Genomic DNA, 12,831 nt, shown 5'->3' with positions numbered 1-12,831 from the left:
CTGTGACTGAGCTCACTGCCTGCTGCAGACCCCAAACTGTAGCCCTGGCAGTTGAGGCAATTTCCAAAGTAGCTCTGTCCTTCTTCCCTGCAGGCCCCATTAGCCAGAAGATGTACGCCATGCTGCCTTGTGGGGGCATAGGGGTGAGTAGGGTACCTGCCAGCCGGGGTCAGGTGGCTCTCCCAGCACCGGGCCCTCCCTTCCTGTCCCCCATGGCTCTGGCCCACTATCCAGGTGCCCACCCCCTTCTTGTCCTCCCCCTACAGGGGGCATGCTGAAGCCTGCTCCCTGCCCCTGCAGGTGGACAGTGACACTGTGTGGAACGAGATGCACTCCTCCAGTGCCGTGCGCATGGCAGTGGGCTGCCTGGTGGAGCTGGCCTTCAAGGTGGCAGCGGGGGAGCTCAAGGTGTGTGTGTACCAGGAACCTAGGCACAGCTTGACCTTGCCCTGCATCCCTAGGAGTGGAAGACAAGGGCAGCCTTGGCCTTCCCTTCAGTGAGGCACTGTCCTTTGCAGCTTTAACTCTAAGGCACCAGAGTGGGGTGGTGGTAACAGACGGGGCTGGGCCAGCTCGGGGCAGAGGGGTGAAGAGGGATCAACAGAGGCACTGGTATCCAGTGCTCTCAGGGTGTCTTGAGGCCAGAAGTATCTGCCTGCCCATGTGGCCTGCACACATCTGTAAGGGTGTGTGGGACATCCTGTGCTTTCTGTGTTCTCATCCCTGGTCTATGCTTCTCACCTTCTGTGTCCACCCTGCTGTGGTCCTCCTGCCTTGCTGTCTGTATCTCTTCAGAATGGATTTGCCATCATCCGACCCCCAGGACACCATGCTGAGGAATCCACAGCCATGTGAGTGGCTCCCACCCTGCAGAGTCACTGCCTTCCCTCTTCTCCCTCCCAGCTGAGCTCCTGAGCACACGGTCCTGTAACACTAACCCTCTGCCCCTCTCTCCCCACACCCCCAGGGGATTCTGCTTCTTTAACTCTGTAGCCATCACAACCAAACTCCTGCAGCAGAAGCTGAACGTGGGGAAGGTTCTCATCGTGGACTGGGTAAGCAGTGGGCTGGTGGGGCCAGGGTCAGCCTTCTGAAGCTCCCTCCCCAACCTGACCTCCAGACCTCTTCCTCAGGCACCTGCTGGCACTGGGCCTGATGATTTACCAGAATCCTCCTGCCAGAGCCTTAGCTCTACCCTCACATCCCCCAAGAGCGCCCTCCTCACGAGGGGAGACTCGAAAGTGGTTTTAGCCCTGGTACCTCTTGGCCCCCACCTTGCAGCCTCAAGCAGCTGTGGGGACTGCCAACCTTGCCATTACCTCCATTGCTAGACCATTCTCCACTGGGGCCGACCATGTGCCAGGACTGGATTAGTATTTGACACATGGTGTTGCTCACGGCCACTTGGAGAACTAAGGTGTCCATTTCCTTGAGCAGAGGCACTTGAGTTGTTGCATGGCTGACCCAACCCAGGTCGCTTAGCTGGGAATGTTGGCACTGGGCTCAGGTCAGGCCTTTTTGGCTCCGACACTCTGCTCTTGCTCCTACACAGTGCTTCTCAAACCCTGCCTCTCATGGCAGAGGGAAAGGCAACAGCACTCCCAGTGAGCTGGGGAAGTAGCAGGAGCACTCCTCAGCAAGGAGGAACTCTCTCTGAAGCCCAACTTTGGCTTAAAAATTTATGTAAATGTTGAATTCTTCTTCAGAATATGTTGTCTATTTTCAACTCCTTACTCGCTTTCATGTTCCCTCCACACCGTGAGTGGAGTGGGCTCTGCAGGGAGGGCTGCTGTGGCTTTGCGTCTCCCCTGTGCGGTGGTGTCACATCCCAGGCCCGCAGACCCCGGCTAGAGAGGCGTGGGCTGATGTTGTGAACGGAAACAGACATCCTGCGGCTAGTGGTGGCTGCGTCCCAGAGCTCACCGTAGGGTAGGGGTAGTGGGCAAGTGGGAATGCGACCTTGGGGCCAGAGCCTGGGCTATCTTCCTGATGCCTACCCCTCCCCTCTAGGACATTCACCATGGCAATGGCACCCAGCAGGCCTTCTACCACGACCCCTCTGTGCTCTATATCTCCCTGCATCGCTATGACAACGGGAACTTCTTTCCAGGCTCTGGGGCTCCGGAAGAGGTACAGCTCCCGGGCTCAAACTCAGGGCCCCTCGGGGAGGTAGCAGAATGGGACCTGGCAGGGAGCCCTGGAGGCCTGTGGTGGTACTGGGATCTGGGGAGTTTAGGTTCCTAGTGGGAGGACCATACCGCCGACTGCCCCTCCAGGTAGAGTAGAGGCCAGTGGAGTAGGGCTGGAAGAGGGGCTGTGGGGGGCAATGCTGGGGATCCCCAGGCAGTGAGAATAACCCCTCCCCCACCCTGGTGCCAGGTTGGCGGAGGGCCGGGCGTGGGGTACAATGTGAACGTGGCATGGACGGGAGGTGTGGACCCCCCCATCGGAGACGTGGAATACCTAACGGCCTTCAGGTGGGGACTGAGAAGGGCCAAGGGCAGGGTGGGAGCGCCCCCACTCCCCTCTGGGCCCTGTCACGGGAAGGGTAGAGGCACTCAGTTCTTCTGGGCGGAAGGGCTTGTCTTGGGGGGGAGGGGCACGCAGAGTGCAGTGAGGCCTGGCCGCCGGCCGAGGTCAGCTTGGGCCATCCCTTTGCAGGACAGTGGTGATGCCCATTGCCCACGAGTTCTCACCTGATGTGGTCCTAGTCTCCGCCGGGTTTGATGCTGTTGAGGGACACCTGTCTCCGCTGGGTGGCTACTCTGTCACCGCTAGATGTGAGCCTGCCAGGGGATCGAGGGACGCCGTGGACAGTGAGGATGGGGTTGGGCGGGGCCGTGGAGCAGGAATAGACTGATCTTTCGGGCATTGGGGGCAGGTCCAACACTTGGGATCATCCTGGCAGTGCCCCTCCACCAACCTTGGCCTTGAGGGGCCGGCAGGTGTGGGTGGGCTAGTGGAGGGTGTGTCTCCTCCTCAGGTCACAGAAGGAGCTTGGGCCCTCAGGTTGCAATGGTGTCCCTTAGAAAACACTCGATGGGACTTTTTAGAGCCTGTCTGTTACATTTTGTCTTTCGTGTGATATTTAGTCCATTGATTGAATTTTATGGAAATGTATTTGAGTTTAAATCTGCCATCTTATTTTGTGCTATTTGTCTCACCTTCTACATTTTTCTCTTTCCTTCTCTTGAATGTTTGGGTTTTAACCATTCCATCCTCCTCCTTTTACCCATCCCCAAAGGTTTTGGCCACTTGACCAGGCAGCTGATGACGCTGGCAGGGGGCCGGGTGGTGCTGGCCCTGGAGGGAGGCCATGACTTGACCGCCATCTGTGATGCCTCTGAGGCCTGTGTATCAGCTCTGCTCAGCGTGGAGGTGAGGGGGAAAGGAGCATTGGGGAAGGACAGAAAGCCAGCGGGTGAGGGGCAGCAAGGGAGAGCCCCTTTCTGGGTCAGGCAGCACTAAATGCCCTTAGCAAGGTTTTCCTGGGTCCTAAGGACAGTGGATGGCCGGGGAGGCCCTTCTGAGTAGGGCTTCCTGCAGGAAGGCTGGTTTTCCATTGCAAGTGATGTCTGGAGCTGAGTGGGGATGGTTAGAGGGGCACTGCCACCCACTCTCCACCCTAAGCCTTCTCTTCTTTCTCCTGCCAGCTGCAGCCCTTGGATGAGGCAGTCTTGCAGCAAAAGCCCAACGTGAATGCAGTGGCCACGCTAGAGAAAGTCATCGAGATCCAGAGTGCGTGGGGACTGGCAGAGGGGCTAAGGCCTCTGCGTGCTGAGGGGGCGGAGCATGAGGGAATGCCAGGATTGGGGATGGACATCTGGGCGTTTCCGTCCACCCTGACCGCCTGACTTCTCCAGGCAAACACTGGAGCTGTGTGCAGAGGTTTGCTGCTGGTTTAGGCCGTTCTCTGCGGGAGGCCCAGGCAGGTGAGACGGAGGAGGCCGAGACTGTGAGCGCCATGGCCTTGCTGTCGGTGGGGGCCGAGCAGGCCCAAGCTGCTGCAGCCCGGGAGCACAGCCCCAGGTAAGGTCCCTCCCACCTCTCTGCCCCGGCCCCAGCCAGTACACCCCCTTCCTGCTCAGTGCCCTTCCCTGTGCTTGTCCCTACAGGCCAGCAGAGGAGCCCATGGAGCAGGAGCCTGCCCTGTGACACCCTGGCCCCCATCCCTCTGGGCTTCATCATTGTGATTTTGTTTATTTTTTCTATTAAAAACAAAAAGTCACACATTCAACGACGTGTGCTGTGTGGGTCTCTCAGCCTCGCCCCTCCTGCTCCTTTAAGCTGCCTCAGGCCCCCCTTTCCGTGGCCCACATCTCAGCTATAGAACTTTGCTCTCTCTGTAGGGTGTAGGGGGTCCCCTTCCCCTCCCCCATGTTGAGCCCCACACCCACTTACCCGCATCCTGTCCTTTTCCCCCTTGGAGCCTAGGCTAGCTGAGGGTAAGCACAGGGGCCTGGGTTGTACCTTCTGGCTCTTGGGTCTCTGTGAGAACAGTGTTTGGTGCCTTGGCTTCAGCCGACCTGGGGGGCGTTGCCTTAATTTCAGCCTCCTCCCCACTCCAGCCTTAGGGAGGATCCCAAGGGCCCCTCTACAGTAGAAGATGTAGCGTGGTGGGGAGGTGGGCTCCCACCCTGCAGTTCTCTGCCCTTGGCGCCCTCAGTTGTTCTCTCCAGCTCTGCAGGCCCCTTCCCGCTCTTTCCTCCTGGCCCCAGCGCTGAGGGGGCTCTTGTGCCCTAGGACGTGGGCCTGAGGTCTGTGGGCAGGGCTCTCTTGCCGCATACTCCTCAGGGTCTGTCTCCCCTTCCCAGGGCTGGAGAATGAAGTCTGTGGGGAAGGCCTAGGAGGAGCTGCAGAACCAGGCCTGCTCTCCACCGTACTCTGTTGGCTGCCCTGCCCCTCTGCTCGCAGGCGTTGGGGAGGGGGAGAAGGTGGTCCCTGCAGGGGGGCTCCAGGCTGGTGAGAGCCCCCCTGCTGCTCAGGACCAGATTTCCCCAGCCATCCAGCATGCTGCAAGTAGATGGGGCAGTAGCCCACCTCCCTCCTGAGGCCTTTTGCTTTGAAGCCTGGGGAGAGTGAGGGGTCCAGTTCTACAGGGGCAGGGTCAAACCCAGGAACTCAGGAGTCTGCCCTCAGCTAGAGCTTCCCTTCCTCCTGGGCTCCCTTTGCTGGCCAGCAGCCCAAGGGAACTAAGACCAGGAGGGGGCTGGGCACTGCCCTTTCTCTGTCCTAGGAGCCCCACTGAGCCCCGATTCCAGGGCTGGGGCCCACTAGGCTTCTAAGGAAATGCTGTCCAGCCTGTAGGAAACCAAAGATGGGAAGCGGCTCCTAAGGGCTGAGTCTTCCTCCTCCTTCCCAGCACTACACACACTTCCTTTCCTCCATCCCCAGGGCCCCACCAATCTGTTTACATATTTATTATCCTAACGGGGGCCTGAGCAGGGTTGAGGGAGCCAGGGGAGGGGCAGGAGTCCCACCACCATCGGTTCATTGTGCGCTTGTGTCTTGTGTGTTGTATGTTCTAGATTCTCCTGGGGGATAGGGATGGGGCCCAGTGTACCAGGCCTCCCCATGCTGAGCCCCAGCTCCAGGCCCCTTGCCCTCCCTCTCCCCATGGCTGGTCTGGATCTCATGTAAACCCACTCCTTGCTTTGTTCCCCTGGATATGGATTTCAGTTAAGTATTTTGTAACCTGTTATACTGTGTGTCCTTGTGTAAATAAACTTGTTTCTGGCAGTGGCTTCTGGGGCCAACGTCTCTGTTCTCTGGGCTCCCAAATGAAATACAGGTTCTCATTTGCCTTCCTAGCCCAAAAAACCAACCTGTTCTTTGTTTCTCCGGCGCCTGAACTAGCCAATTTAGGAAGCAGGAGGCGGCAGTGGGACGCAGCGCTGCCTGTAGGTGAAAGACAGCTCACACTGACTGTAACTGTCCCATGGGGCCAGTCGCATGGCTGAGGTGGTGGTGGTGGGGAGGGCCCCAGGGCTGAAAGTCTCACTGAATTTGCAGTCATCCCCTTTCCCTTGGACTCTGCTCTGTGGAAACGGGGTGCTGTGTAGGCAGCCTGGCAAGGGTGCCACACACAGGCAGGTTCAGTGGATATGCGCATACAGGCATGAAAGAAACCCACAAGTGTTCAAGGGCTTTATTGGGCCACTCTGGACCACTCGGTACTGCAGGAACCCACTGGTTTTGCTTTTGTTCCTTGGGGACTTGGGAGGGAAGGCAGGAGGACCAGCATTGCTGGGGCTAAAATCAGGTGGTGGGAGAAGAGGGGACTTCAAATGAACTGGGTCTGTTGGGAGCTGGAGGGGTGGGTCTGCCTCCTGGAGTGTGGCAAATGCGGACTTGGCTTTTGGGAAGGAAAAGTGACATCTGAAGTTAGGAAGAGCGAATGGGGGGTGCTTCTTGGGCACTGAATGTGTGTACCACCCAGGGCACCAGGGCCAGGACCAGGCATGGCCAGAGGGTATACTTGAGGAAATTGAAGATATAGAAAAGGCTGATCTGAGGGGGGTGGCCCAGCCAGTTCAGGGGGCCCAGCAGCCCCATAGCCAGCACAAAGCAGGTTATCTTTTGGCCATTTCCCAGGTATGCCCGCCGTATCTGGGCATAGCAGGGCGAGTGCAGGGCGATGCCCAAACCCAGGGCAGCCCCTGAATCACGGCTCAGGGAGGCAAAGGGTCTGCTGTCCACATGCACCCACTCAGGCCGCTCACACCACTTGGAGGCTAGGTTGATGGACCTGTGGAAAGGAGGGGTCTTTGCCAGGAGGGATGTTCCCCTGGAACCTACCAGGCTGATTGCTTTCAGCTCCTTTGGGACCTCCCCCATGTTGTGCTGTGATTCCAGCAGAGTCTACCTTTGTGAACAGGTAATGTATCCCTTCTTTGCTACAACAGACTAGAGCTCCATTAGGCTAGCTATGGGTGAGGCAGGACAGGCCTTAGCCTGTGCAAGCTTCAAAGCAGGACTTACCAAGAAAGATCGAGGCCCAGTGTGAAGAGGGTCCAATAGATGAGGCTGGCACCCAGCAAAAGAGCCAGTGAGGTCAACCCGTAGAAGCTTAGCTCCCGCTCCATAGGAACCCGGGGGGACATCAGCCAGCCCAGAACAGCACCTAGGGGAGTGGGGTGATAGTAGCTTAAGGAGTTTGGGATATGGCCCCTCCTGAACTGCAGTGTAGATTGGCAGTAGAACGGACTGAGACCTAGGGAGGGGGTTGAGGCTGCACAATGGGAAGATTCCACGCTGGTCCAGCCAGCAGTGCCCTCTGGGTCTACCCTGCTACCCAGTTGCTTACCAGTTATGAGGCCACCCAAAACCTGGTGAGGGAAGTGTGCTAAGAGGAAGATCCTGGACAGGCCAACCGCCAGTAGGAAGGAGCAGTAAGCCATACTAGGTATCACCTTCACCCATTGCCTAAAAAGGAGAGAGGCAAATGGTTCAGGGGTGTCCATACACAGCTTCACTGCCCTTAGCACCCAGGATGTCATTATTGGGCCAAATGTCCCAGGTTCCCCAAGGCTCCCGGGCTGCCCTCCTGTGGACCTTTTAAGTCCAGGATACCATCACCCTTACTCCAATTGGGGGGCAATGCCAGGGTGTACCTGTGGGCCCGGATGGCCACCTGGGAAGAGAGAGTCGTCATTATGGGCCAGAGGGCTGCTCCTGTGACCATGCAGTGTCCAGAAGGGCTGCCTGCCGGGGGATCCAGAAGCTGAGGTGAGAGGATGGGGGTGGAAGCCGGGTGCCCCTCATGATAGCTCAGCATAGCTGCCTCCCCCTGGTTGAGAAAAGAGCTTTCCCCCAGAGCTGGTCCATAGCTCCCTCTGCCCTGAGCCTGCTTTTCCCCTCCCCTCACCTGAGGCCACTGCTCCCAGGTTTCTGTCTTACCTCTTGGCTCTACTCTAAACAAGATGGGCAGCTGGCACACAGCATGTGTGCTTGTCTCCCATAATTCTTGGTCTTCCTGGGAGTTTCTTTGTTTTCTGGGCCAGTAACTGACTAGGCCACCCTGGCTGCAAAGTACCTGAAATATTCATTTGAACCCTAACTACCCTGGGAAAGGGAGGTTTGAAGCTTCTCACCTGGACCAGTTTCACAAGAAGAAGGGAACTGGTGAACCTGGGCTGGGGACTGGCCATAGTATCCCGACTCGTGGATCCACCAAAAGGGCCGGTCTCCAAACAGAAACCTAGAAGAACAGATGTGAGATGGTATTAGGCACATTAGCTAGAGGGATAGGAAGGGGTCGGAAGGACACTAGGGAGAACTCTGGAGGGCCTATAAGGTAGAGTTAAAAAGGGGCTTCAATTCTATGCTGTTATCTTGCATGGTTTTTTTTAAATCTTGCGACAGGAGAAAGCATGCTATTGAAAAAAAAGTGGGCCTTCCTGGTGGTGCAAGGGGTTAAGCACAGCACTGTTAAGGGGTTAAGCACTGCTATCTGCAGTCTTTGCAACAGGAGTTTGATCCTGGCTGGCCAAGGAGCTACCTACATGGCACAGTAGCCCTCTCTTGTCTCGCCCGCTGCCCCCCTCAACAGTGTATTTCAGTCAATCCACCTGTTTAGCTACCCACTCTGTCTCTGGTGAATCCTCTCACCCCCCCCCACTTCTGACCTGTACCCCAGTTCTTGTATGCATAAATAAATAAATCTTTAAAAAAAAGTGACAGGGGTGCAGAGGTGTATGCGGTCTTGTGCATGCATGTGTGTGTGTGCATATGTATATGTGTATGTGCACATACGTGCATATACTCTCAAATGCCCAGGAGCCCCAGGCTTACCCTTCCCACTTCAGGGTCAGCTCTTCTTTATTTTTTTTAAAAGATTTATTTATTTATTTATACAAGCACTGGGTACAGTCAGAAGCACGGGAGGGTGAGAGAATTCACCAGAGACAGAGCGGGGAGCAGAGCAGGCAGATGGACTGAAGTACACTGCTGAGGGGAGCAGCGGGCGGCAGGAGAGGTCTGCGTGCCATGTGGGACCCTCCTCCGGTGGCCGGGGAGCAGCCGGATATCTAACCGGCGCTGCAGAGGCTGCGGGCAACTTCGCAACCCAGCGCTCAACCGCTGCGCCACGGGGGAGGCCCAGGGTCAGCTCTTCTTATCCACAGAGAGCCCAGGACCTGGGTCTTTCCCTCCCTCTCTCTCAGACCCTCCTGCTTCCCTCTTTTTCCATTTCCCAAATTCCATCCTGAATTACCTAGGAAATCCTGTTATACCTGAAGACAGAAGTGGGGAATAGACAGAGAAAGCTGAGAAAGAATAAGGAATACAAAAGTTCAAAGTTCCCTGGCCTACCAGGTGCTTGGCTGGATGCTGGGAAAGTGTCCAGGCACTGAAGAGGTTGCTGTAGGCAGAGAGAGAAAAGGTGGAGGGAGCAGAACTTCTGACAGGTAGCAAAGTACAGGGGAGGGAAGAAGTAAAGAAAGGACTTGCCTCTCCGCAAAAATGGAGTCTGCTTTACACATCAGGTGCTCAATACATACTTATAAAATGAATAGGGGCTTTGTCATGGGGGGAGGGCATACTTAGGGTGTGGTCTGACTCTCGAGATATCAGGAGCAGAGAGAGAGGCTTATACTATTAGCGGGGAGAGCACAAAGCAAAAGGCAATTAGGCAAGAAAGCAATGACTAGGCAATAGTTTTTCCCTTGACAGTACCGATGAAGGCCTTGCAGAGAAGAGGGGAAGGGAAGGAAACTCCCATTCTGTTTTTCAGCAAATAATTCCAGCCCAATCAAGTGTCTCCTATGAATCTCCTTTCCCTCCCCTAGGTTGGGGATCTGGCGATAGAGGCTGAAGGTAGAGGAGGTGCAGCTGCATGTCCAGCAGAAGGCACAGCTCCCTTCTGCACACCAGAGAGAAAAAGGTGGCACAAAGAGATAAGCCCCAAAAGCCCCACCCACCTTGAAATTCGTGGCTTCTAAATATCAGTGACGAGCCTGCTAGTGAATGAAGAGGAAATAGAAGACAAAGTACTCTCCTGAAGGTAATGCTTTAGCCTAGAGCTTTACAAACTTCACTGTGCACAGGAGTCATCTGGGGACTAGTTAAAATGAAGATTCTGGTTCCGTAGCTCTGACATGGCGCCTGAGCTCCGGCATTTCTAGTAAGTTTTCAAGTGTCCCTATGCTGTCACTTGTGGTCCTGGGACCACAACTTAATTTGCATGACTTTTCTGTCCTTAGCAACTAGCGTGATGCCCAAGACAAAGCATGAATGAATAGATGAGTACCGAACAGATGAATGAAAAAGTGAGCTGGGAAGCAAGACTCTGCTACTTAAGTCATCATAGCTACTTGTTAAAATACAGATTCCAGGCCCCTCCCCAGCAGTTTCTAAATCGTACATCTGAGGTGGGAGGGAGTATGTGCATTGTAAACACGCCCCTTAGGTGAGATGATCAGGCCCAGTGGTCTAATGAGTAGGATGGGAACTCAGGTTTGAGTCCAAGATACACAACAATGCTCAAAGGGGAAAACTCAGGAGCCTGGGGTCTGGGGTGTGAAGGCCACGAGTTCACAGTGGGGCAGGCGGGAGGGAGAGATGCAGGCTTTTGAGGCACCTGCCAGAGAGGTCAGCCCTTAAACAGGACTCAGCCTTGGGGTGGGGGCGCACAGGACTCAGCCTTGGGGTGGGGGCCGGGACACCGGGGGCTTCGCTGTCTCACCACTTGAAGATGAGGTTGAGCCACTCGGTGATGAGGCTGATCCAGAGCACCGCGATGCCCACTCGGCGGGAGGCATAGTAGGCCGCGGGGAAGTAGAACAGAAAGAGGCTCTTGGGATCGCCCAGAAAGGTGACCCAGAGCCACACGTTCTCCAACCAGGGCAGCTGGTTCTGCAGCGCCTCGGCCATGGCGATGCCGGCCCCTAGCGTGGACTCCATGGCGACCCGGAGGCCCGCCGGGCCCCGGCTTGCTCTAAGAGGGAAGCGGAGGTGTCAGTGCGACTAGGAAGCGGCTCCCCACAGCCTCCCCAAACCCACTCTTCCGAGCTCCAGGCCCCGCCCACCCATCAGGGGTTGGCGCAAGCCCCGCCCCCCGCCCCAGGCAGTTCGAAGCTCACGCGAGCCGGGCCTTCTGCCCGTACGGTTTCCTCTAGCGCTCTTCCCGGGCCCCCGCTACAGGGCCCCGCAGCGGACAAATCTTTGCGAATGCGTTTCCGCAGGCCCCACGTGGCCGCTGTTGCCGGCACGTGGGCATCCGGCGTAGAGGCGGGCCCCGCTGCTGTTCCGGGTCAAGAGACAAACTAACCTGCGGGTCTGCGGCGTGTCCGGAGTGTTTGCTGTGGTGCTGCTGCTGCTGCTGCTGCTGCTGCGAAAATGGATGCGTGACCTCCAAGACGAGCGTTCCTTGCAGATCAGACTTCTTGTCCTCTTTTCTCTAGCACCGCTACCCTTCAGAAATATTTTGAGATCTGTTGGAGAGAGGGTTACGGAATCCGCTCCTCTGGGGAACCACACAGCCCGTTCTGCGCCGGAGTGGGACCCGAAATTTGCACACACACCCCACCCCGCGCACCCAATACGCCCCCACGACTCCTCCACCCCCCCAACCCCCGCCCTGCCCGTCCATCCGGAGACTCCCGCCTCAATTCGTCTTCTGTTGATTTAGGGGCTGACAGATAAGCATCTAGGTTTTGAGGTGTCATCCTTAAAGACTTGCAAATTCTTACATATAGCACGATCTTAATTCACACTTTCAGTTCCTAACTTGCCTTGCCCTCCTATCCTCTTGCCTTCCAAAACACCGCAGGGCAGAGAAACCGTGAGATAGTAACTGGGTTGGTATAAAGGAGGAGGGGCACACACCCACGACAAAGTTTAGAATAACCCTCTGGAGGAATGCACAGGAAATAGAAATCTCAGCTATTCTGGGCCACTTTGGTCCTGCCTAGAGGCAGGGGTGGGGTGGGAAAAGACTAGAGGCGCCTCTGTTCCTTCCAACTTCAAGCAACTTTGTTCTTGGAGAGTTTACTGATTGGTGGATGAAAATGGGCTCTTGGAAAGAGATTCATTTCACTAATTAAAAAGGTATGGGGAAAGGACTCTGGGTAAATGTCTCTTCACTCCCTTGCTAAATGTTTTTTAATTGCGCCAAGGAGAAAGCCTAAATTTTCTGTCTTTGAAAGTTCGCTCTGACTTTAGCCTTTACCAGTCTACCCTCACTGTCTGTTTCATAATATTTCTGAAAATATATTCCTTGAAGTCACCATGCTTCTCATCCTGGGTCTTGGCACATGCAGTTCCCTCTGCCTGGAACATCGCCACCTTCTTTCTTGCTGGTCCTTCAGGTGTCACATTTTTCTGTTCCTCCAGGAAGGCTTACCTAACAGTGTCTGGCAGTTATATATGAAAACCTATAATCACAGTGACATATTAAAAAAATATCAGTGCGCGGGAGCAATATTGATATACCTAAAACTAGGACTGTATTGATATACCTAATATTAGGAAGTTGATATCCCTTTTAGGGTAAAGAAACACTTTTGAACTTTGTTCTGGTTAAGTAGCACCAGGGATAGCCTTTGCCTCTTTTTGGACTAGGGGAAGGTCAATCTATTGTTGCTCACACATGAGGCTCTAGAATTTCTATACTTGGAGGAAGGGTATAGGTGAGTTAGGGATAGCAATTGGGGGTGGTAGAGTTTGAAGTTGCATCTGCATAGTATTTACATGTTAAGAAAATTGTGGCGTTGTTATTATCACTGCTCTTCATTCCTGTTCTTTGCCTGGCTTTCCAGAGGTGTGAGCAAGAAGAGAGATGGGGAAGCACCCCAAATTCCAAGGTGATGAGTGAGCAATAATGGGGGAATA

At 55.3% G+C, this 12,831-nt stretch overlaps 2 protein-coding genes across 6 annotated transcripts in view; one reads left to right on the top strand and one right to left on the bottom strand.

Annotated features, from left to right (window-relative positions):
* Positions 1 to 4,363, top strand: part of HDAC5 (histone deacetylase 5) — a gene marked incomplete at its 5' end in the record, with an annotated part of 28,720 nt that extends 24,357 nt beyond the window's left edge. For all 4 annotated transcript variants that reach the window (XM_084238678.1, XM_084238677.1, XM_084238675.1 and 1 more), the window contains 11 exons: positions 94 to 143; positions 301 to 408; positions 796 to 851; positions 968 to 1,055; positions 2,011 to 2,130; positions 2,380 to 2,477; positions 2,662 to 2,780; positions 3,245 to 3,378; positions 3,654 to 3,738; positions 3,864 to 4,029; positions 4,116 to 4,363. In XM_084238678.1, the coding sequence (XP_084094804.1) occupies positions 94 to 143; positions 301 to 408; positions 796 to 851; positions 968 to 1,055; positions 2,011 to 2,130; positions 2,380 to 2,477; positions 2,662 to 2,780; positions 3,245 to 3,378; positions 3,654 to 3,738; positions 3,864 to 4,029; positions 4,116 to 4,155 (1,064 nt within the window). In that variant the 3' untranslated portion in view covers positions 4,156 to 4,363. The remainder of the gene's footprint in view (positions 1 to 93; positions 144 to 300; positions 409 to 795; positions 852 to 967; positions 1,056 to 2,010; positions 2,131 to 2,379; positions 2,478 to 2,661; positions 2,781 to 3,244; positions 3,379 to 3,653; positions 3,739 to 3,863; positions 4,030 to 4,115) is intronic.
* Positions 4,364 to 6,022: 1,659 nt separating this feature from the next.
* Positions 6,023 to 10,902, bottom strand: G6PC3 (glucose-6-phosphatase catalytic subunit 3; the record flags this gene model as incomplete). Of its 2 annotated transcripts, XM_084237739.1 has the most annotated exons (6): positions 6,023 to 6,748; positions 6,982 to 7,123; positions 7,307 to 7,425; positions 7,614 to 7,704; positions 8,094 to 8,200; positions 10,685 to 10,902. In XM_084237739.1, the coding sequence occupies 6 exons, from the start codon at positions 10,900 to 10,902 to the stop codon at positions 6,385 to 6,387; spliced, it is 1,041 nt and encodes a 346-aa protein (XP_084093865.1). In that variant the 3' UTR covers positions 6,023 to 6,384. The 2 variants fall into 2 exon arrangements, with proteins under 2 accessions (XP_084093865.1, XP_084093866.1); XM_084237740.1 differs by lacking the exon at positions 7,307 to 7,425 and having other exon boundaries at positions 6,598 to 6,748.
* Positions 10,903 to 12,831: the final 1,929 nt, after the last annotated feature.

Source organism: Talpa europaea (assembly GCF_964194135.1).
Source record: "Talpa europaea genome assembly, chromosome: 7".
Classification (NCBI taxonomy): Eukaryota; Metazoa; Chordata; class Mammalia; order Eulipotyphla; family Talpidae; genus Talpa; species Talpa europaea.
Note: the sequence above shows the minus strand (reverse complement) of the source record. Positions and strands in the feature narration are given on the sequence as shown.